The 25208-nt window shown below is 35.1% G+C and overlaps 1 protein-coding gene across 1 annotated transcript in view; it reads right to left on the bottom strand.

Moving 5' to 3' along the window:
* Positions 1-1115: 1115 nt before the first annotated feature.
* The window catches only part of LOC144850759 (sortilin-related receptor-like), a 32276-nt gene continuing 8183 nt past the window's right edge, over positions 1116-25208 (bottom strand). The window contains exons 8-43 of the mRNA XM_078708170.1: positions 24751-24955; positions 23583-23765; positions 23192-23280; positions 22605-22780; positions 22193-22382; positions 21778-21909; positions 20958-21040; positions 20399-20568; positions 19904-20121; positions 19092-19344; positions 18176-18314; positions 17629-17829; positions 17056-17172; positions 16850-16966; positions 16230-16358; positions 15095-15226; positions 14379-14495; positions 13618-13776; positions 13095-13238; positions 12207-12518; positions 11667-11801; positions 11296-11416; positions 10840-11012; positions 10402-10520; positions 9965-10078; positions 8736-8811; positions 8130-8227; positions 7722-7815; positions 7200-7396; positions 6649-6847; positions 5925-6025; positions 5332-5527; positions 4828-4940; positions 4108-4303; positions 3726-3941; positions 1116-3583 (exon numbers count right to left, since the gene is read on the bottom strand). Coding sequence (XP_078564296.1) covers positions 3519-3583; positions 3726-3941; positions 4108-4303; positions 4828-4940; positions 5332-5527; positions 5925-6025; positions 6649-6847; positions 7200-7396; positions 7722-7815; positions 8130-8227; positions 8736-8811; positions 9965-10078; positions 10402-10520; positions 10840-11012; positions 11296-11416; positions 11667-11801; positions 12207-12518; positions 13095-13238; positions 13618-13776; positions 14379-14495; positions 15095-15226; positions 16230-16358; positions 16850-16966; positions 17056-17172; positions 17629-17829; positions 18176-18314; positions 19092-19344; positions 19904-20121; positions 20399-20568; positions 20958-21040; positions 21778-21909; positions 22193-22382; positions 22605-22780; positions 23192-23280; positions 23583-23765; positions 24751-24955 — 5479 coding nt within the window. The 3' untranslated portion in view covers positions 1116-3518. The remainder of the gene's footprint in view (positions 3584-3725; positions 3942-4107; positions 4304-4827; positions 4941-5331; positions 5528-5924; positions 6026-6648; positions 6848-7199; positions 7397-7721; positions 7816-8129; positions 8228-8735; positions 8812-9964; positions 10079-10401; positions 10521-10839; positions 11013-11295; positions 11417-11666; positions 11802-12206; positions 12519-13094; positions 13239-13617; positions 13777-14378; positions 14496-15094; positions 15227-16229; positions 16359-16849; positions 16967-17055; positions 17173-17628; positions 17830-18175; positions 18315-19091; positions 19345-19903; positions 20122-20398; positions 20569-20957; positions 21041-21777; positions 21910-22192; positions 22383-22604; positions 22781-23191; positions 23281-23582; positions 23766-24750; positions 24956-25208) is intronic.

The following is a 25208-nucleotide window of genomic DNA, read 5'->3' on the forward strand; positions in this document are numbered from 1 at the left end:
CCTTACTATAGTACAGGGATTTTTTCAGAAAATGGCCAAATTTCGACCTTTTCAATTTTCGATAAAAATGGTTACTGTAGCATAATTGACATGCGCAGAACCCATTATTCGACTCTGCGCATGTTTATTATGCTATAGTAACCATTTTTGTCAACAAATAAAAGGGTCGAAAATTGGCTATTTTTCGAAAATTTCACTTACTATAGTACAGGGATTTTTTCAGAAAATGGCCAAATTTCGACCTTTTCAATTTTCGATAAAAATGGTTACTATAGCATAATTGACATGCGCAGAACCCATTATTCGACTCTGCGCATGTTTATTATGCTATAGTAAACATTTATGTCAAAAAATAAAAGGGTCGAAAATTGGCAATTTTTCGGAAGTTTCCCTTACTATAGTACAGGGATTTTTTTCAGAAAATGGCCAAATTTCGACCCTTTTATTTTTCGATAAAAATGGTTACTATGGCATAATTGGCATGCGCAGAACCTATTATTCGACTCTGCGCATGTTTATTATGCTATAGTAACCATTTATGTCAAAAAATAAAAGGGTCGAAAATTGGCCATTTTTCTGAAATTTCCCTTTTATTTTTCGATAAAACTGGTTACTATAGCATAATTGACATGCGCAGAACCCATTATTCGACTCTGCGCATGTTTATTATGCTATAGTAACCATTTATGTAAAAAAATAAAAGGGTCGAAAATTTGTCATTTTTCGAAAATTTCCCTGTACTGCGCATATGTACAGGGATTTTTTCGAAAAATTGCCTAAATGTCCACTTTTTCAAAATCAATAATTAACTATGCGATAATATTGCCATATATGCGCATATATTGTTTTATCATCATTTTATAGTGCCATAGTAACTATTTATAGTAGAATTTTTCGAAATTTGGCCATTTTTCGAAAAATTTCCAAAAAATGCCAAATTGCTAAAAAAAAAATTGTTCTGCACATGTTACCACAATGCTGTAAATATTTTTTTTATATATAATCTTATGGTGCCATAGGATCAATCTATATGAAAAAGAGGGCCGAAATTCATCCAAACTTTGTTATATGACACCCAACAATACCAAATACTAATGTTCTATAGAACACAAGTCTAACTAGTGAGTACATTTTTATTCATCTGAGTGCAAAAACCTATCATCACTATATTGTGAGAAGACAGACATGAAAACCCATTTACCGGAATGACATAAATTTATCAGAGTAATAATGTAAGCTGTCGCATACCGATATTAAATATTTTTACTAATATCATTCGTATACAGTCTCCTGTGTAATGTATTAACACGGTTGTCTAAAATATTCACAAACCCCAACATTTAACTCTTACTTCACTAGAATCAGTATTATTTAGTATCAAAATAATTTTATATTACAAAGTACAATTTAGAAACGTACATGTGATTATCATGATGTAACATATTGATGATAAACATTGCTAATTACATGTGGTCATCAGATGTTAATGAGGTTTGTGATCACATGATATTCACATGAAAGTGCAAGAATTTCACATGATAGAGCAAGAATTTCACATGATATTCACATGATAGAGCAAGAATTTCACATGATATTCACATGATAGAGCAAGAATCTCACATGATATTCACATGATAGAGCAAGACTTTCACATGATATTCACATGATAGAGCAAGAATTTCACATGATATAGCAAGACTTTCACATGATATTCACATGACAGTGCAAGAATTTCAAATGATATTCACATGATAGAGCAAGAATTTCACATGAAATTCACTCAATAATCACATGGAATTCAGATCACATGATAATCACATTACTGAATTAAAAAAAAGGCCACAGTGTACGAGTTGGACCATTGTATGGTGAACAACTCTGGAACAACAACATTTAAACAAAGATTGACAAAAACAATAACGAAAATGAAATAGTAAAAGTTAAGTAACATTGGTACAACATTAAATGTCAAGGTTTTAACATAAATTTAATGTCCTTACATAAAAATTATTTTGTAATGTCCTCAAATATTATTAATCCAATTAATTTGACTTCTCAAAGAAATGTGCTAACTAGCCAGGGGCTTGGGGGTACACTAAAATAAAATTATTATTAAACTATTCTTTGATATGTTTTGTGCACAAAATCCTGGATCCACCCCTGGTTAAGTATACTTGAAAGGGGAGAACTGTTGTACTTAGTCCATGTGTACAGGAGTGTTTAGGCATCATATCAAACTCAAACTGATCCAAAATCATTAAGTATTTCATACTATAAAGGCTAAATATTTCATATAGTTTGCAAACAAAATAATAAAGCAAAATTAAATCGTACATAATATTGAAAATTCTGTATATTAACAAAACCAAAATTCCATACGACGACACACAAAAGCTTATATTATAAAAAACGTACTCAAAATATGCCATATTCCACTCTGTTAAGTAGTCTGTCTTGCAATCACTGCATCGCCAACTGTTACTCTCGTTAAGATGTTTAAATTATCCATGTAATCAAGCCAAGCTGATGCATAGTTACAAAATACAGTCAGAGGAAAAATGGCAAAAGGCTTCCTACTTTCTAGGAGTTTTATGTGGTTAAGTTATTGAATTGATCACTTTATTTCAGAATAAATATTCCATATATTATCAGATAGTTTAATATTGTTTTGACAACTTTTATCTCACTTTGTAACGTGACCACAGCCATTTTCCTCTGACTGAACATGACTTTAGCGGGGTACGCAAGTTGGCCGAGTACAGATTGAAAAACAGATTTCTTAATTCATAAAAAAAAGTCTTAAAAAAACTACAAACTCTTTCTGTATATAATATATGTACAGCGGAATGATACAAGTATGGATATAAATTCATAATCTGAGTAAAATAAAACATTAATATTATTTTTCTTATAATAGTTTGACTAAATATTAAATTCATTTCTTTGTTATGCTCACTCATTCATAATAATGTATATTAAAACATTTTGGAATCATAATATCTTTGGAATCTACACCAAGTGTTTGATTAGAGTTACAACATGTAAGCTTCAAACACCAAATCCAGCAGATGAAGGCGTTTTACTTCTAAAAAGTACCGTATTTATTTGAATAAACGCCCCGGGATGTTTATTGTTTTGGAGGGTTTTTAGGAGGGGGTTTACATTTAGAGGTGTCAAATGGCAACAAATTATATTATAAATTCTACTACAAATAGAAATGTGTTATATTACTGTATTATGTGTATATGAATTCTAGATGGGCTATTGTTTCAAACCTGAGGGTGTTGACGACGAAGGAGATTATTTGAGGGGTGCATGTATTCAAAGCAGGGCGTTTATTTGAATAATTACGGTAATAACCAAACGCCAATTCCACCAAAGACAAGAATATTGCAACTACTAATTTGTATATAACATAAAATGATCTGTGTGTATAATATAAATCTAGTATTGTATACTTCAACAACAAAACTTACTTAAACACAGTTTGTCAATGAAGGTGGACGAGACAGAGGGCGCTACGCAACAATTAACGGCTCGTCGTCGGAAAATCCACGAATCATTGGCGAGTCTTCATCTTCTCCTAAAAAATTTGAAAAAGAAAAAACGGTAAAAATAATTGAAATATTTTATGCAAATTATTGTGAAAATATTGCATTTGTATCTTTTTGATAATAATCAGGAAAAGCACAAAAAATTATTATTAATTAATTCAACTTGTTTACCAAGGTCATCACCGTCGGGACCTGTGAAAGTGGCAGTTCCAGCAGCGGGGTCGTAGTGACTGTTGGCAAACGACATGAAGCTCCTCTGCAGACGCTGATGTCGAACAACAAAGTAGCCAAGCGTGACCACCAGAATGAGAATAAGGATGACGACGACAGGAACGGCTGTTTCAAGTAACAAGTTGTTTTTCTTGCCATTGTGTGTAGCTGGAGGATCTGTGTGAAACAAGGTATGTACAATAAAAATAAAGAGCTTTTGAAGCTGGAGGAACTGTGTGAAACAAGGTATGTACAATAAAAATAAAAAGCTTTTGAATTCAATTTTGTTCAAATGTTTTCCACCTTCAAAATTAAAAATTTAAAACAAATGTATGATACTAACCAACAGCAGTATCGAGTGAACTGTCCACTTCCTCAATGTTTGATTTTTTTCCATAAAACCCTTGATAGTAACCAGTTGTAATATAATAATAGTAGGTGGTATTTGGATCAATGTTTTTATCCAGGTAGTATGCGTCTGTGGTATTCCAAATAATAGTTGCGTGGTATTTTGATAGTCCTCTATATAGGGTGTATGTCTACAAAAAATCAAAACATAATATATAAATGCAGGTTATTCTATATCATCATCAGACGTAACTAAATGTTGGTATTGGTCTCTGAGGCCAAGGACATCTTGGCCCCTGAAATGTTTAAGCCTGGGATGTTTAGACCCCTGGGACGTTTTTACCCCTGGGACGTTTTGACCCCTGGGACGTTTTGATCCCTGGAACATTGTGACACCTGAGAAAATTACCAAGTTTTGGTCCTTACAGAGGTTGACTACCATTTGTTTTCTAAATGTTATTTAAATGCTATTCACATTGAAAATAAATATCAACAGTAGGAGTGTGCTATGTATTATATACAACAACTGATTATTAAAATCAACTATATCTTGAAATAAATTGGTTCTTTTTTATTTTTTGTTTACCCTAACTGTGGTCCGAAATATCACAAGCTGAAAACGTATCTTAGTCTACGGCTTATAATATAGATTACAAAGCACAGGTGCATGTGTCAGGCTATACAAACTATACAAATACATTCATAATGTACTAACCTCTGGTATAGGCGTTTCCAATTCTTTGTAGAATGATTTCTCTGGTGCATGCCAGCTAAGAAGGATGCCCTCAATTAAAACTTGAACAAACAGGTCTGGTGGTTCTTGCGTTTCTGTCATTGGGACACAAGAATAATGTCATCAAATGGGAAATAAATTGTTTGGAAAATTTAAAAATTTTAGGTTGTGAAATTCAAAAACATGGATTCATGGACAATTAAACATATGCTGAATTTAGTACAAGCCAGAGATACTCTGGGCAAGCAAATCGTTTGCTCGCCTCTCTGGGCAAGCAAATCGTTTGCTCGCCACTCTGGGCAAGCAAATCTGTTTGCTCGCCTCTCTGGGCAAGCAAATCTGTCTGCTCATCCATTTGGGCAAGCACATCCGTTTGCTCGCTCCTCTGGGCAAGCACATCCGTTTGTTTGCCCCGACTATTGTTATGTGATTTGAGCTAGTACAATGTATAGCTGAGCTATTTGGACAATACAAAGAGACGTTTACCTGTGCTACAATGCACCCTCTCAGTTCGTGTTGCATTTTGAGCATTAAGAGAGACATCAATGACGTAGTTGGCTGATGGCACTAGGCCTGTCAAGTTGTAGTCTACATTAGAATTGCCTATCTTATTGGTTGTTGCACTCTGCGGTGGTCCATCAGTTTTATTTGGATAGCTAGTATTGTAATGTATTTGGTAATCCTGCAAATAAAACAACATTTCTCATGCTATTAAATAAATTCATCTGGTTCTGAAATACAATGCAAACTGTGGCGGTACACAGCGTTTCCAAGATTGTACAGACCAATCCAAAGTTGACAGTATGCCAAACGAAACGTCACTAAAAGTATACTATTTGTGTCTGTTTTTAGGTTCAACAAAAATGTAATAATTGTCCAGTTTGTAACATTTCTCATTATTATAAATGATTGCGCCCCCTATTGTTTGGGTCCCATTTTGATAGTCTCCTGCAGTTTTTTTATTCAACTTCTGACCTCTGAGGTTTATACATTTGTTTTATCTCAATGAAATAATTAAAATAACATTGATTATACACAGAATATTACTGATTGAGAAGAACAATAAAAAAAATCCTCACCAGTGGCTCAGGTACTCCATCTCTGGGAGATTTCCATTTTAGAGAGATGGAAAAGAAGCTGTTACCAGAACATTTTAATTCGCGTGGTGCAAGAGTATGATCTGAACATACAAAAAAGAAAAACAATAATTATATATTGTGGTCACTCAGTGTGGGGTACTGTAACCATGAAAAATGTGCCAACTTCCCTGCATGTGTACGACAAATTAACATAACTTACGGTTGTCACAAATTAAAAGCTTCCTTACCATAAAGCTCTCAAACAACAAAATTAGTGAGTGGCCGAGCGGTTAAGACAGTGGAACCGTAATTACGTAGCCATAACATCGGCAGGGGTTCGAGGCTCACTCACTCCATGGTTCTGGTGGTAGAACGAGTCTTCTCGGATAAGGACTATAAACCGTAGGTCCAGTGTACACAACTAGCTCGTGTGCACTTTAAAGAACCTAGAACATCTTTCGAGACGAGTAGGGGGTTACCCCGGTGTATTAGTACATCACAGCCACTGATCACCAACTGGGCCCTCTGGGAGACCAGTCTTTGACTGAAGAGGTCGCCCAGTACAAAAATAAACAAACAATGTGATGTGCCCATATATGGACATGATGTCATATCACTACCATATTTGGGCATATTACTACCATTTTTGGGTACATCTCACTTATTTTGTCAAACTAGACACTGATAGTGTAGACAGAGCTTTAGGATGTTAATGTTTACTTACCAAAGCTTGTTGTCAGTGGAATGATGTTTGACTTTGGAGTGTATTCACAGTTCTGGTCTTGCACACTCACTGCAAAGTAATATTCGACCCCTGACCTCAGGTTAGTTATTGGATAGGTCGTCCTTTTGGTGACTTCATTTGCCGATGTTGTCTTTCTCATAAATTCGCCACTCTCGGTCCAAAATATTTTATAGGTCGTCTAGATATGATGAAAAAATAAGTTTGTATTGGGACTTTAAAACTAGCCTAATATTTAGCAAAAACAACTACTATAGTATGACCTAACAAATCTACTCTACTTTAAGCGGTGCTAAATTGATTTTGAAAGAATATTTTTTCCTACCCAACAGACTTGTGACAATTTGCTACAGTTCAATTGCAAGGTAGTTGATTAAAAAATAAATGACTACAGCATGACCTACATTTTACAAATGGTACGGGCAAAATCCATATAATCTAGGTTGAGCTTAAATTGACTCAACATGTAAATCCTATAGCTAAGGCTAGACCTAGAATGAACACACTTTTGAATGAATGGATAATACACTTACATCTTTAGTGGCACTTGTTGGGGCTTGCCATCGCAGAGTCACCTCAGTTTCACTTAATACTTCACCCGTTAAATTGAGAGGCGCCTGTGGAAACTTTCCAGTTGTACTACCATCAGCAAATGAAGTAGGTCCAACAGAGTAAGCATTTGCGCCAGCGACCTCAAACGAGTAATTTGTACCTGAACAAAGCTTATTCACTACAAGATAAATAAGTAATATTAAAATGTGCAAACGGTGAAACAGTTTTGCGATTGGAAAAAGTTTACCCTTCTGCAACATACACAGATACTTGTGATTTCACTTTAGTTAGTTTGATAAAAAAGTTGATTTTCATGCATTTTTACACATTCTTAACACAGAACAACAGGTTAGAGAGACAACTTAAAACTGCAAATGGTAAAGCTTGAAAAAACTTGCCAAAACCAAAACTATCTTGATAAATAATTAACCTTCTATAAGTAAAAAGTAAAACACTGATGATCAATAATATTGACCTTTGACATGTTCAAGCAGTGTACTGACCTGTGACCTCAGTTTTCTTAATAGCCTCATTATAGCGATCTTGATATCGAACATTACCTTCCCACAATTCTGATGAGATACTCAAGACATAGTTCTGCACAAAAAAATACATAGACCAACTGAATATTAAATATATTTCAAATGTTATTTGTTCATTCCTTAGGATTAAACAAATAAAGTTTGAAACGTTCAAAACATAATGGCATGCCTCAGTTTTTTCGGAGTTTGTTATATCAAACTTATTTGTAGACCATCTGGTACAGATAGCTATATTATTAAATATTTGAATCTAATTCAAAGACAAATGTCCCAGACAGGGCTAGTAAAATCTACGATACTCTATGTGTGGTGAATGAATGAGAAATGGGAATAAACATAAAATACAAAATAAGCAGAGAATGTGAGTACCTCAACATCAGCACTGGTATCTGGTGCTTCCCACGACAGATGAAGACTATTATCAACCGCGTTTTCGACCTTGAATGATTTTGGGCTAGTCAAGATCACTAGAAAACAAGACAATTATTATCAACAAAAATCACAATCCCGACTTTATTTACTTTAATTTTGAGAATCATTTTATTATCGTTCTTCTAACTTTTATATTTTTATTTATCTTCTGTATGTACAGTTCATACGGCCAACAGAGTTTCACCATGGAATAATAAAGTTTTAAATGAATGATTGAATAAATTGATTTGTAATTTAAATGAATTGTTCCATTGTTTTTTGTCAAACACTAGTTTGACCAAAAAAGTGTGATGTTCCCAAATATGGTAGTGATATGCCCAAATATGGTAGTAATATGACATCATCGTTTCCATATATGGGCACATCAGATTTTGTTGTTTGATAGTGTATACAGAGATTTCGACTTCAACTAGATGCTTCTACCAGGTCACAGCATATCACAGTGCCATTTTAGGTCGTTTGTCCATGAAAGTTTGTGGACTAGTACACCAGAGCAAAACACCTACCCATCTTGAAAGGTGTACTACGAAAAATGTTACTTACCACGGTCACCATCATTTGTTGTTGTTATACTTGCATTGACAAATGGACCAAACCCACCATGTGTTTGTGCCCGAACCTGCAAACAAATTGAAATAACAAAATAAAAACAAGAAAAAAGCTCTGTCTTCACTATCAAACTAGTTTGACAAAAAAAGTGTGATGTGCTCAAATATGGTAGTGATATGACGTCATCATGTCCATATATGGGCACATTTTGCTGTCACATAAAGTTTGATAGTGTAGACAGAGCTTTAGACACAGAGATCAGAAGACAAAGTTAGGTACTATGAAATAGAGACAGTAAATTGAAACTCAGGTTCACTCTAAAACTTTGCAACTTTATTTAGTTTGATAGTGTAGACAGAGCTTAAGACGAGGCTTGCCTTCTAGTTGTAGTCCAATTATTATTTCCAAACAAAATAATATACTCTTTCTATATTTCACTTTTTCTGTATTTCTTGTTCTTGTACAGTTAATATCAAATGTCACTTTAACTTAAGTAAAATTTTAAATTGAGGTCACCCTAAAGGATCAGTTCCTTCACTGAAACTACATACAAGATACAAGAAAACTTTATTGTCAAAGGCCAAACATGTGACAGTTGAAATTCTTCTTGCTTGCTGCAAGAACTCACCACACTACAACAATAAATACTAAACTGAAACATTATCTTAAAAATCTACAATTAAACTCATGGATTGCATTTACAAGGAAGGAGTTTCTGTGCCGATTATGACCCTTAAGAGGCCTAATCCTACCTGACCTTTGATACACAATATACTGATTTAGAGGGTGTTTTATATTATTCATGATCTTGACAAAATGCTTATATAAATAGTCAGTATGTATATCATCGACGTGTTTTACATTGCAGCCAATTACTCTGCAAGCTCGTTTCATAACTTTCTTAAATTTATCCTTGTTTATTCCTGATAGACTGGCAAACCAGACAATGCAGTTGTATAAAAGAACACTTACAATCACACTAGAGAAAAATAAATAAAGAATATCCTCACTAACCCTGAAGTTTTTCAAATTTCTGAGAAAATACAGGTGCTGATTAGCTTTCTTAGTAAGGTATATTGTATTAGGCTTCCAACAAATGTCCTTATCTATAATGGTACCAATATAGTACTACATAGGCAACCCTCAATAACAATACATACCAATAAACACAATAATAACATTGGTTGTACAAAATATATTATTTTCAATATGTAATAACTCACTTTGAATATGTATTGCTTATTGAATTCCAAATCAGATATTAAAGTCGATAAAGAATCAGCAGGAACAGTTTTGTGAGAGACACCAATAAAAGGATTATAATTATTGTACTCAACCTGAATGAAAAATGAATATTCATAATTTAAATTATAATAATGAATACATAAATAATTAGTATCAGATTACTTATTAATCATGTTGAAAAACATATTACTATTGATTCTGATATTGTTTGATAGTTATAAATGTTTTGCATTAAGATGAGAAAGATTTCAAGTAATCTACATATATTTACTCTATTTCTATGTAAGTGGCGAGTTTCCCCGCTGTTAGAATTAAAAAATTGTGGTGACAAATGGAGAAAACAAAATCATTTAAAAAATGTAGTTACAACAGTAGATGCAGTAAAATAATGTCATGATTCTTTAGCTGTATTTACCTGATAACTCAAAAGGTATCCATTAATATTTAATGGCGCTATCCAAGTTAACTGTACAGTAGCTTTACTAGCTTTGTCTGCAATGTTTACCACCTTCAGGTTCCTTGGTGCACCAGGAACTTTAGAAATAAAAGATTATGACTAATTTAGTTAGGTCATGGTGACATTGACAATTTAATTAATTTTCTTTAAACATAAAACATTTTAAAATGACAATAATAAAAAAAATGATTTAAACAAAGAAAGAACCTCATTTTAATATCAATAAACGAAAATTATAATATAATTACATAATAATTGCAGAAGGCTTTGCACCAAAACAAAACACTAATAAATTGATTGTTAATACAGAATAATGGGTTTACATAGGATATGAAGCCTGAACAGAGAAATGACATCTATGAATTGCTTAAAGAAGAAATTGAAACAGAAGCTTACCCCCTTCGAACGTGGAAACAGACGAACTTGTTACTCGTTCATATGTCACATTTGTTTTTACCTTGACACTGAATTGGTACATGGTAAAAGGTTTCAAGTCGCCCCATATGTAAGCAGAAATCAAACTTTCAAATGATTTTGATTCAGTAGGCCATTGAAACGATGATGATTCTCTACAAAAAAATTAAATAAATGTTCAGGTTGTAGTCTATATAAACTTTGTTGTCTTCATTCATTTGTCTATATGAACTTTGTTGTCTTCACTAATCTGTCTATATAAACTTTGTTGTCTTCACTAATTTTTAATGTAGTTGAAGTTCTATTTATTTGCCGTTAGCCGAAACCGTTTAAATTTCATTTCAATGTAAATGTTTTTTATATGTTTACAAATTATTATAATTTGTTTATACAAACTTAGTTGTCTACAATAATTTGTTTTATACTCTTTACACATACCTCTTCTGTAGTTCATAAGTATATGGTTGATTTGGCGGTGGTTGTGGAGCATTCCAAAGTATTTTAATAGATGTACTAGATTGAGGTAATACTTTCAGGTCCCTCACAACATAATCAAATGCTATTGAGAAGAACAAAAACAAACATTTGCCATAGCACCATGGATATTAAGCCATATGGCAACATTAAGCTCTGTCTACACTATCAAACTAGTTTGATGTGCTCAAATACGGTAGTGATATGCTCAAATATGGTATTGATATGACATCATCATGTCCATATATGGGCACATCACAAGTTTGATAGTGTAGACAGAGCTTTACAATGTCGTTGAACATCTGTATCATGACATTCTACTTATAAATACTTACAACAACCGTGTTCATCCGAATTATCAGCGCAATTCGTTACACCATTGCAGACTTGGTCAACTGGAATACACAGCTCTCCATCTCTACATTGAAATTGATTTTCAGAGCATGGTGCCTGGGTTGTTCCATGTATATCTGAAAATTCACATGATGAGTTATGTCCATTAATACCATACAAAGAGAGTCTACGGCGGCTCGAATATTCCATTTTCCTTTCGAGGGGTGTCCATATTTGGAATAATGGCATATGTAGAGTCTATACAGGTAGGGATTTCACGAAATAACAACAACATTTACTTAATAAACAGGTAATTAATGCCATTAATTACCTGTTTATTAAGTAAATGTTGGTAATTAATGCCATTAATTAATTAATAGATAACCAGTTCCTTTCCACACCACCTTAGTATGTTTCAACAACCAGGTACTCATTTATAGCTGAGTGGACTGGGAGTTGTTCTTTTTAGGAATTGAACCCTGGTCTTTCTGTACGATAGTCGAGTGCTCTACCACTCTACCACCTCAATTTCTACTACTTACGGCAATCTTTTTCATCACTATTATCTATACAATCACTGAAACCATCACATTTAAAACCGGAAAGAATGCATTGTCCATTGTCACATTTGAATTGGTTACGATTGCAGGGTCCAGACGGAGTAGTCCACCAATACCACGTAGGCATTGGCGTTGTAGCTTGGCAGTTTTGCTCATCATAGCCATTTCCACAATCATCGGATCCATCACATAAATACCAATTCCAGACGCAGCGAGTAAGCGCTCCTGGCCCGCACCATGACCGGTAAAAACCGCAGTTGTAAGGTTCAGTAGTAGTAGGATAAGAAGTGGGTCCTAAACAGAACAAAGGAAGGAATAGCAAAAACATCAGTAATCATTGTAATATATTCATAATAGCAATGCAACGACTTGACTGGAGACTAATAAAATAGATGTACAAGATGGCTGAACATTAGCACATGGTCTAATTTCTTAGTGAAATACTTTTGCAGCTCCATTTTTTTGGAACAAACTTCCCGAACATTTTATATCTGCAAACTCCTTTAAATCAAAGCTTAAGACCTTTATCATCAGCTCGTACTTTACTACATGAGTTCATTCATTGCATTGTGTCAATGCGCCATGAGCATCTAAATTGTGATGGAAACCGGAGCAATATAAGATTCCCTTATTATTATTACTAATACTACATAAAACAGTATCTATTGGTGGGCCTGACACAGCCTATACAGGGTACAATAGTCTCAATACTTGATTCGTTTTAAAGGTTATGGAATAGTTTGTGACCGTGTTTATTCATAAACCATAATAGTCGATCAAAAACTGTGAATAAATATATAATGTGTCCATTTACACTTGTCAACAGCAGACTGATAAGCATGGCATAGTTTGTATGTACCCTGTACTAACCGTAACAATGTCTTTCATCGGACATGTCTCCACAGTCATTGTCACCGTCGCATTGCCATGACAACGGTATACAACGTCCCTCATTGCATGTAAACTCTTGTGAATCGCAGCTGTAACTAGGAGAGGTCCATGGGAAGGACGTACCTGTGGTATCAATGTATCATATTAGTATATTTCTATGAGGCCTGGCACTATGAGTGGCCTGGTACCAAGAGAGGCCTGGCACCAGGAGAGGCCTGGCACCAGGAGTGGCCTGGTACCAGGAGAGGCCTGGCACCAGGAGAGGCCTGGCACCAGGAGAGGCCTGGCACTAGGAAAGACATATCTGCAGTATCAATGTATCATATTAAGCTCTGTCTACACTATCAAACTTTATGAGACAAACAAATGTGATGTGCCCATATACAGTATAGACATGATGATGTCATATCATTATCATATTTGGGCATATCACTACCATATTTAGGCACATCACGCTAGTTTGATAGTGTAGAAAGAGCTTTAATTCAGCAGGTAAACTTACTACAATCATATTCATCTGAATAATCGTCGCAATCATAAATTCCATCACATTTCCAATCATACTGAATACAGCCACCACTCAAACAGGTAAACTGATTACTAGCACAGCTGCTGGTGGTGTCATTCCAGTGTGGTTCGAATGTCGTCCACATGTAAGTTGCTATACATAAAGGTAAAGAAAACAAATAATACATGGTATAGGTTTACATCTAAAGAACATTTGAATAGTGTGTATATATTAGCCCTGAACCCAAAGAGTTGGTTATTTACTAAATTAAAATATAAGTTACAATTAGTTGCAGTTTATTTATTTATTTATTCAACTTTATTTTACACGGGTAGCTCTAACAGCTGTACTACAACAGTATAGCTGACTTGAAGAGGCCCTCTTAAAAACAATACAAAAATATACAGATGACATTCAAACATAGAGATACAAGAGGATTCATAAAAGTTAAAATTTTCAAACAGATAAAAATGTTACGTGTACAAATATTATAAAAAAATGTTTTTAATTTAATTAAAATTAATTTCTTGATAGAGTATTAAATTAAAAAGAAGAAAGTATAGTTTTCTACATAAGCAAACATTTGTGTAGTTTTCTACTTAAGCAAACATTTGTGTAGTTTTCTACTTAAGCAAACATTTGTGTAGTTTTCTACTTAAGCAAACATTTGTGTAGTTTTCTACTTAAGCAAACATTTGTGTAGTTTTCTACTTAAGCAAACACTTGTGTAGTTTTCTACTTAAGCAAACACTTACGGCAATCGTCTTCATCGCTACCATCGAAGCAATCATACTCTCCGTCACACTTGTAGATTCCGTAAATACACTGTCCGCTGTCGCACGTGAACTGGTAGCCTAAACACGACGGCTCAACTGTATCGGAAAAAGACATTGCATTCAATTAGTCTGTATTTTACATTCAATTCAAAATTAATTATTCCTAAAAAATAAATACAGTGACATCATCTTCTATAACAATAATAATAATAACTTTAGAAAGCTCAAATAGTGGGGGTCCAAGCAACGAAGGGAAAGAGGTGAGTTTCAATCCTGACATTCATCATAAGCATGGCATTGAGATTGCTAGTAGCTGTTTTAATATCACACCAATAATAGCATCAGCTTCTTTTTTGTTTACGTTATGAAATGACCTTTCTACAGAAACGACATATTGTTTCCAAATACAATCATAATGTGTCGTAGTAAAATTTGATTTGTTTATGAATATTTTATGATTATTATTTATATATTTAACATTAGCAAATGATATGACATGCAGAGCTCTATTTCTTTGGGTTTTTTTCTGTTTAGGGGTTGGTATAAGACAAGTTATTTTACTTCTATTCCCGATCCCTGAAACAACTTCTATTTATTGTTACCATTTAACTTATTGTTTAAATTGTATGTTTTTTTTTTCTTGGATTGTTTCAAATAAATGTGAATGAAATAAATTAAAATAAAATGTGACTAACCTGTACAGAATCGCTCATCAGAGTAATCTAGGCAATCATTATCCCCGTCACATTCCCAGCTCAACCGAATACAGCGACCGTTATCACACTGAAATTGAGTGGGTGAGCAACTACCGGGATAAACTGTCGTGGCTAAAAATAAAACCATTTCTCATTTTATTGTTTTGTATTTGTACATAAGATTTAACTGGACTTCAAATTGAATGAATATACAGAATAAAGAAAGATTTCTAAAACATATATGAAACAAATAAATCTGAATAAATTATTATGCAATACTGAAGGAAAGTGACTGACAGTGAAATAGATTGTAAAGTGACTGACAGTGAAATAGAGTGTAAAGTGACTGACAGTGAAATAGAGTGTAAAGTGACTGACAGTGAAATAGAGTGTAAAGTCACTGACAGTGAAATAGAGTGTAAAGTCACTGACAGTGAAATAGAGTGTAAAGTCACCGACAGTGAAATAGAGTGTAAAGTCACTGACAGTGAAATAGATTGTAAAGTGACTGACAGTGAAATAGAGTGTAAAGTGACTGACAGTGAAATAGATTGTAAAGTGACTGACAGTGAAATAGAGTGTAAAGTGACTGACAGTGAAATAGATTGTAAAGTGACTGACAGTGAAATAGAGTGTAAAGTCACTGACAGTGAAATAGATTGTAAAGTGACTGACAGTGAAATAGATTGTAAAGTGACTGACAGTGAAATAGAGTGTAAAGTGACTGACAGTGAAATAGAGTGTAAAGTGACTGACAGTGAAATAGAGTGTAAAGTGACTGACAGTGAAATAGATTGTAAAGTCACTGACAGTGAAATAGAGTGTAAAGTGACTGACAGTGAAATAGAGTGTAAAGTCACTGACAGTGAAATAGTGTGTAAAGTCACTGACAGTGAAATAGAGTTTAAAGTGACTGACAGTGAAATAGAGTGTAAAGTGACTAACAGTGAAATAGAGTGTAAAGTCACTGACAGTGAAATAGAGTGTAAAGTCACTGACAGTGAAATAGAGTGTAAAGTCACTGACAGTGAAATAGATTGTATAAGTCACTGACAATGAAATAGAGTGTAAAAATATAGGATATAATACTGCATTAAATATGCAAATAATATACAAAAATAAAAGATGGTATTACTATGTCTGCACTGCTCGTCGTCCTCATCTGAATAGTCGCCACAATCGTTATCAAAATCGCAAACCCAATTCTCTGGAATGCACTTCCCGTTGTTGCATGGAAACTTGTTATCTTCACACGTTACCGATTCTAACAAAATATATGTATAACGTTTTACATTTGGTTTACATAAATGGGCCTAATTTGCACTGAATAAATGGGCTAATTCACACTGAATAAATGGGCCTAATTCACACTGAATAAATGGGCCTAATTCGCATTTAGTTACTGATTCAACTGAGTGACCTGTCGACCAGAGCAAGTTCAGAAAATAAAAATACCCAAGCCTCAGTTGCAGGATTTCTTCTATTTTGTAAAATACATTTGCTTTGAAACGACAAAATGTGCATCTTTGATAAAATATTAATCTACTGTACTGGAGTTCTAAAGCTCTGTCTAAACTATCAAACTTTATGTGACAAAAAAATGTGAGTGATATGACGTCATCATGTCCATATATGGTAGTGATATGCACAAATATAGTAGTGATATGACATCGTCATGTCCATATATAGGCACATCACTATTTTTTGTCACATAAAGTTTGATAGTGCGGACAGAGCTTTAGGTTTCAAACTCACCACATTCTCTTTCGTCGCTTCCATCAGCACAATCCTCTTCGTAGTCACAGATCCAGCGAGCGGGAATACAAGAACCATCTCCACACGTGAACTCATCCGAATGGCATGCATTCCATGCTGTAACATTAAGACAAATTAATATGATTCCGCCGTACCACTATTATAGCAAAGTAACAGACTATATTAAAATATGATGATATACTTACGACAATCTCGTTCATCCGACATATCTCCACAATCGTCGTCGCGATCACATTTCCATAAACTTGGAATACATTGGCCATTGGCACATGAGAACTGTGATGGGTTACATGTTCCACGTTCTGAAAACACAAAACAGAAAAATAACAAAATCGCATCCACAGGACGAGGCAATGAAAAATTAAGAATTTTTTACACACATTATTCAAGAAATAGTGAAAGTTTTCAAGAATTTAAAATCATGGTAACCAGAATAGGAGTACTAGGGCTCATGGGACTATACTCGGATTGTTCCTGAATCTATTTATCCTGAATTGAGCATAAATAAGGGTGTGAGATTGTAGTGTTATGTACCATATCTTTTTACAGGGGTTAAGTTTTTGACTTATTTGACCTCCTTTCACACTTAGTTAGCAAGTACAATATCTTTATTTATAATTAATTTGATTACTACATTTATTATTTCTTTGATACCTGCTTACTGAATTTTTACTATTTATATGAGAACTGTGAAAAATTAAATAAAAGAAAGAAAAGAAAAGAAAGAGATTATTCTTGTTATTATTATTATTACTCACTGTTTACTGTACAAGTGCCATTGGCAGTCATTTGCTCGTTAGGCCCACAGGTGCATTGCTCATTTAAGCCATTTAATGTTCTGTTGAAGCCATCGGCACACAGACAGGTCCTATGGATACCAGGCAGTTCTGAGGCACCAGCAGGCCTAGGAAGGCATAGTTGACTGCAACCACCATTGTTTTCTGAGCACGGATTGGTACCTGCAAAAATGGATGGTAGGTTGAAGATGATGGTAAGGTGGATTATAGGTGAATCAACTAAAAATGATCATGCTTATAAATTTGAGGCTGAGTGTGTGGAATAGGAGTTGAGAGTTACAATCCTGACAATACTGTAGGTCAGGTCTGAACTCTGGACCTTGGGATTTGAAGGCAAATGGGTTAAACATCAAGCTATAGCTCATATCTCAATCAAATATTTGTATTGCGCTAATTCCAAAGTATGGTGTATTTCCCTTAAATTTTGTTGTACAAGTAAGTTCAATTTATCAATCGAGAATGAGAGTTTGTTCCAATAAAAGATAATATATGATGTAGGAACATGTACCTTGTTGTGACGTGTGAGAAAGAATTTTTAAGTCCATAATTCCACTTTTGTCATTTAAGAATGTGTCCTTGTTTGCTCCGTCAGTCTTGTCAGCATACAGAATGGCACGATCTGACCAGTCATCCCAATAAATCTTATCCTGTAATGTTTCCAAAAAGATTATGCTACACATTTGTACGGAGCAGTGTGGGTGTATGATGTGCCAAAGGGGGGCTGCTTGCCCTGAGGAGGGGCTGGTGCACCAAAGGAGGGGCTGGTTGCCCTGAGGAGGGGCTGGTGCACCAAAGGAGGGGCTAGTGCACCAAAGGAGGGGCTGGTTGCCCTGAGGAGGGGCTGGTGCGCCAAAGGGGGGGCTGCTTGCCCTGAGGAGGGGCTGGTGCACCAAAGGAGGGGCTAGTGCACCAAAGGAGGGGCTGGTTGCCCTGAGGAGGGGCTGGTGCGCCAAAGGGGGCTGCTTGCCCAGAGGAGGGGCTGGTGCACCAAAGGAGGGGCTGGTTGCCCTGAGGAGGGGCTGGTGCGCCAAAGGAGGGGCTAGTGCACCAAAGGAGGGGTTGTTTCCCCTGAGGAGTCCACATGCACAACATAAAAAGCACCCCGCCCCCAATTATGCTACTTTAATAGCCTGGTAAGACAACAGTACAGTGTGTGTGTACACTATAAATCTACCTATGTTAGTGGGACTCAAACTCAATGTATTATCTATGTGTTTTTCACCTGAAAATAAGGTAAATATCTTCCTTAATGGGAAGTATTGGAAATCAATGCTTAGCACTGAAAGTGTCAGTCAGTATAAAGACAGAATAAATAAATGTTATGGACAGCGCCTTGAACACTCTTGAATGGTATGTGTGCTATATAAATCCATATTATTATTCTTACAGTGAGTGGTAACAAGAATGATACTCAAGAGCATTACCTTAAAAACAGCTATTGAATATGGATGAGGGACATTCTGAGAAATGAGAACAGCGCGGTGTTCACCATTCAGATCGGATGTTTCGATGCGATCGTAATAAGCGTCTGTCCAGTACAGTCTGTTAGTCGTATCGTCTATGGTAATACCGTTGGGCCAATGTATATTTGTACTGACAATAACTTTGCGATTTCGACCATCCATGTCACCTATACTAATACTAGGGACATGTCCCCAATCTGTCCAGTACATCACTCTGCCAAAAACAAGAGAAATAGATGAGAAATGCTAAGAGATCATGTCAACAAATATTCTACTGCAGTTACTGCAGTAACTACAGTTTACTCTCTAAATCTGTTTATTAAATTATTTAGCAAACTTTTGTTTTTGATAATCATACACATTGTTTATTGCCTCATACTGTTTTGGCTAAAAATAGACTGTGATATCATAGTTATATTTTTTTCCCAAATATGGTGAAAAAAGAAAACAAAATATAATTTTAAGATTTCGCGCAGTTTTATAATCTTTTTAAAGCAATAGAACATAAAACTCTCAAAAAGTGAGGCAAGCGATTATGATTCTATATTTGGAACAAAAAGTGAGGCAAGCGATTATGATTCTATATTTGGAACAAAAAGTGAGGCAAGCGATTATGATTCTATATTTGGAACATATTGATCTTGCATGTGTAATTGAAAAACTGGAGTATCACTCAATGTATAGATAGAGGTTGAGGAAGGAAGAGCTAGTCAAACTTAGGGATCAGCTTGGAGAAGGCTTTATTACTCGTCAATTACACAATGTGAACTTACCCACGCTTGGGGTCTAGCACAATCGCCCGAGCTTGATCTGTATTATTGAACAGTTGACGTCTAAATGAACCGTCTTTACGGCAAACTTCAACAGCGTTCGTTCCTGAATCCATAAAGTAAAGGTTTTCTCCAATCCAATCGTAAGCAAGACCTTCAACTGTGTCCAAGTTGGATTCAACTATAACTTGTTTTTCGCCGTCACTATCAAAACAAAGTCTCTGTTCAGGAAGAATAAACAATTAATTAGTGTCAGTGATCACACTATTTATTATATACAACAAAAATCGCACTTATCAATTCTAAAGCTCTGTCTACACTATCAAACTAGTTTGAAAAAATAAGTGTGATGTGCCCAAATTTGGTAGTGATATTCTTAAATATGGTAGTGATATGACATCATTGTGTCCATATATGAGCACATCACATTTGTTGTCACATAAACTTTGATAGTGTAGACAGAGTTTTAAAATCCACTGTATGTTATAAAATGTTTACCATGATTTGATCTGTTGCTATGTCAGCCCAGAACACGCAGTTATCATCATAATCAAAGTCAATGGCAATAGCGTTCTCCAGATCGCCAATCAACACTTCGTCCTCGTGAGTGTTGAATAGATACCGGTTGATTGACGTACGCATCGCATATAAAATAAACTCTTGCTTTTCTACAATGAAAATTATAACATATATGAAAAAAATTACCATCATAAGTGGTTAACATTTATATTCATTAAACAAATCTATCTGAGAAGACATGCGAGAATTGATTCACAAAATATCTTATGATTGAACAAATACTGTGGTGATTAATTGCTACTGCGCACGTGTCAAAAAAACATCATTTGATCCCTGTCAACTGAAACACTGATCACTGATTGGTATTAAGTTTTGTCTACACTATCAAACTACTTTGACAAAAAAAATGTGATGTGCTCAAATATTGTAGCGGTATGCCCAAATATGGTAGTTATATGACATCGTGTCCATATATGGGCACATCACATTTTTTTGTCACATAAAGTTTTATAGTGTAGACAGGGCTTTAGACACTTACCTGCCACAGGACACAAGCTTAGGATCGGGTCATACTGGTAGTCTTCACCGCCAGTACATGTATCTCCTTCTACACGACGATAGCTAAACACAAACAAATAGCAAATGTTAAGTCTGTCCGTACAATAAACATATATTTCTTCAACTTCAGCCAGGCACGCCTTCTGACACAGTACATTAATGTTAGAATTCATGATTGCAACCTCACATCCTGTTTTTGTCTTTTTTTGTTTTTATATATTATGGCAAATTGCCAAGGATAACCATAAGCGAATTTATTATTATAACATCCTTCTTAAAGGTGGCAATCCTGTTCACAAGACAAACAAACAAACAAACATATACACAAGATGCTCTACATAAACAAAGTCTTATTACAAGTCTTTGGAAGTGGAGCTTTACTTTGTCACTGATAGGACTTGAACCCAGGACCCTTGGACTGGTAGCTAAGCATCATAACCACCAAGTCACAACTCCATCCTGAACATGTTTTTTTATCCAAAAAATAACCACCGGGGGAATGATATGTATTCTAGAGGGCCCCAGCCGGGAAAACAGTCACAACACTGTACTTTGCTCTCTAAAGAAGACTGAACTGATCATTCGTTGTAGCCTACTTAGGTGAACGTTGGTGAAAGACAAACTGTTTAAAACTGTTTTTTTTATACTAATCCAACAGTGAGTAACTCACAAACTACAGGATGGATAAACTATTTTATAATTTACATTGAGATTGGAAGGCAAGCATGTTAACCACCACGCTACAACTTTTGACCAATGAAGTCAACTAAATAAAATATAAATGCTAAACTAGATCTTACCCTCTTGTTCGATAATATGTTGTGCCTTCTGGACAAGGTACGGGTAGTTGGGCAGGGTCAATTCCACTAGAGGGGTCATAGTCACAGTGACTCATTCCATCCCAATACTCATGCTCTCTATAGCCTGCATCACTGAAGACAAAAATGTAATAGTTTATATGTTAGAGATAAGGATACGTTATGAATTATATAATAATGTAGAAATTAGTCTTAAAGCCTTGTCTACACTATCAAACTTTTTGTGGAAAAAAATTTGCCCATATATGGAAATGATGATGCTATAGCACTACCATATTTATTAGGCACATCACTACTATATTTGGGCACATCATACTTTTTTTGTCAAACTAGTTTGATAGTGTGTAGACAGAGGTTTAAACAATTTAGACCATAGCGCCCTCTATTACTAGCATACCATTCATAATCATCACGAGTACAAGAGCAATTCTGTGACGTGATTGGTCGATCATAATTTCTGCCATTGTAACAAGTGGAGTGAGCTAGACGTCTCTTGTATGTTGTTTTTCGGCCTAGTAAGCAGTGAAGGTCTTCAAACTCGTCCCCTGGGCTCCATTCCTTATAGTCCTCATCCTGGCAAGCTGGGCCTAGCAAATCAAATATGAATTGATATAAATGATGATAGAAATTATGTACAAAACCATTACTAATAATACAAGTATACCATGATATTACACAGATGGTTAAACATAGTCCAGGTGGTCTAATGTTACGACACCTGTATTTAAAACAGAAGTCATCATTTCTGTATGTATGGGTTGAGAAAATAATAATATCAAGAATGACAACAGATTTCAACAGGTTCTTACCTAACTTCATAGTCACATTGACTTGCACAATCAGCCAACTATGCCCAACTTGTTCGGAACCAAACACTGTGAAGACCGCCCTCTTCTCGCCGGGTTCTGTCACCATTCCATAAACTGTGATCTTATTATCGGAGAATCGATCTACTTTCCATGTCTCTCCTTCGTTCAATGAGTACCTGTACAAAGTATTATTATTACAACATGACCAGTTGAAGGGTTCCTTAAACTTAAGCTCTGTCTACACAATCATACTTTAGTAACAACAAAATGTGATGTGCCATATATGGACAGGATAACATCATATCACTTCTATATTTAGGCATATTACTACCATATTTGGCACATCACACTTTTTTATCAAACAAGTTTGATAATGTAGACAGAGCTTTCAAATGTTATTGATAAGCAAACATATTGACTGCAGAGAGAATACAAATATTTGATATATAAAATGTTAACAGTGGGAAAGGTTTATTGGGATATTCTTTAGATATTCAAACTAACTTGTCATGTATCCATTGTAAAGTGGTCACAAGTTTGTGTGAACCAAGATAGGCGCCAGACTAAGATTTACAGTAAGCACTTACTTAAACTGGTTAGTCTTAGGATCTTGAGGAACAGCTCCAAGAACGCCACCATGATCACCAAACGAGAAAAAATGAAAACCTTTCAATACCTGTTGGAATGAAATGAGACAATCAATGATTTCATCAATCGTTGTATAAAGCTCTGTCTACACTATCAAACTAATTTGACAAAAAAAAGTGTGATGTGCCCAAATATGGTAGTGTTATGCTTAAATATGGTAGTGATATGACATCATCATGTCCATATATGGGCACATCATATTTTATTATTATTATTTATTATTGTCACGTAAAGTAAAGTAGACAGAGCTTGCTACTTTTGCTTTGTTTGAAATCTAATAAGAATATAATCTTTGTTTTTTTTTTGCGTACACAAAATGTTTTAAATTACCTCATGCCAATCAGCGCCTGCTGATGACGATATAAAGATGTTGGATGAATTCAAGGTGTCACCAACACCACCTGTGGCCATTATCATACCAGGTGCCGAAGTCTTGGATAGGATTGGTTGAATACGATTACCAGGGTACGTCTGTGTGTATCTCATAGCTAAATGCAGGTAACACCCACGTCCCTGCAAGACCAAACAAATATAAGTTATATTGTTTAGAAAATAAGTTAATATAAGTGTATTATTATTAATGAAGAAAAGTTTATTGTCCATGTCACTGTGATATATAGAAAATGTGCTTAAAGCTCTGTCTACACTATCAAACTTTATGTGACAACAAAATGTGATGTGCCCATATCATGACATGATGATGTCATATCACTACTATATTTAGGCACATCACACTTTTTTTGTCAAACTAGTTTGATAGTGTAGACAGAGCTTAATATAGGCATGATAACTTAATGTTATAATGGGATTGGTATAATAAGTGCATACTCAAAATTCAACCATATGAAACTGATATCTTGATAAAACAACAATTGGTGATTTTGTTTCACAAGAACTTTTAATAGCCACATATTACAAGTTATCAAATCATGTTTCGCTTTTGTAGCTAATTAAGAATATCAAAACCAAGGAAATAATTTAGTATTGCAGTATTTCAACTTTATAAAAAGAAAGCAAATTAGCTATGTAGACATGTTCTGTTGTTTCGATCCATCAAGATAGTTTCTGAAAATGTAAAAGAGTAGCCATACCCCCACCCCTATGAAGGGGACACCTTCAGGACCAAAGTTTCCCCTCAATAGGGGTGTCCCACGAAGAGGGGTTGTCTTTTTCGTGAAGTGTCCCCTTAATAGGTAAAGTGATGCCCATCTCCATTTCTTTAGCGTTTGGGCCAGACTCCACTAAGTGTGTATGTTTGTGGGGAGTACGGCACTCCTCCCGCACAAACGAGTCTGAATTACCTTCCCAGTACTTTTTACATACCGGTACCATTTCTATCACCTGGGTGGGGAGGAACAAAAAAAAAAAAAAAAAATCTTGCTGTGACCGGCAACCTCTTGATTTCAAGTCCAATGCTCTAACCACTGCACCACAGTACTCCCCTTAATAGAGGTGTCACAAAGGAGGGGCTTCTACTGTATAACAATATACAAAATACCTGTGGACAGTTGTACTTGTTGCCAAAACTATCTTCTGTAGGGGTGCTTAAGTTGCCCCACTGACCGCCCTTATCAAACGAAATAACAGACGCCATATTAGATTCATGGAACCCCTTAGAAGGGTCGATAAATACATTCGCTACATAGATTCCTCGAAGATCTGCGACTGGGTGAATCTCAGCAAATTCTTCATCAGCGTATCGTCTAAACACAAACCAAAAGATAATTTTTAAACATTTGGTATGTTAAAAAAAAGGATACAAGATTCAAGAAATTTGATTGGTCCAATTTAAAATGGAAATTCGTTTTTCTTGGCATAATTAAGACAATAAAACAACAAACAACAATACATGAAAAGTATACAAAAAACTTATACTACTGGGTTTGTCTGAGTGTCCATAGCTCACAGGAGACAATATGTACTATTGTGTTTATCTCTAATAATAAATGCAATCAT

The sequence above is a fragment of the Antedon bifida genome, chromosome 8, assembly GCF_963402885.1.
Source record: "Antedon bifida chromosome 8, ecAntBifi1.1, whole genome shotgun sequence".
In the NCBI taxonomy this organism is placed as follows: domain Eukaryota; kingdom Metazoa; phylum Echinodermata; class Crinoidea; order Comatulida; family Antedonidae; genus Antedon; species Antedon bifida.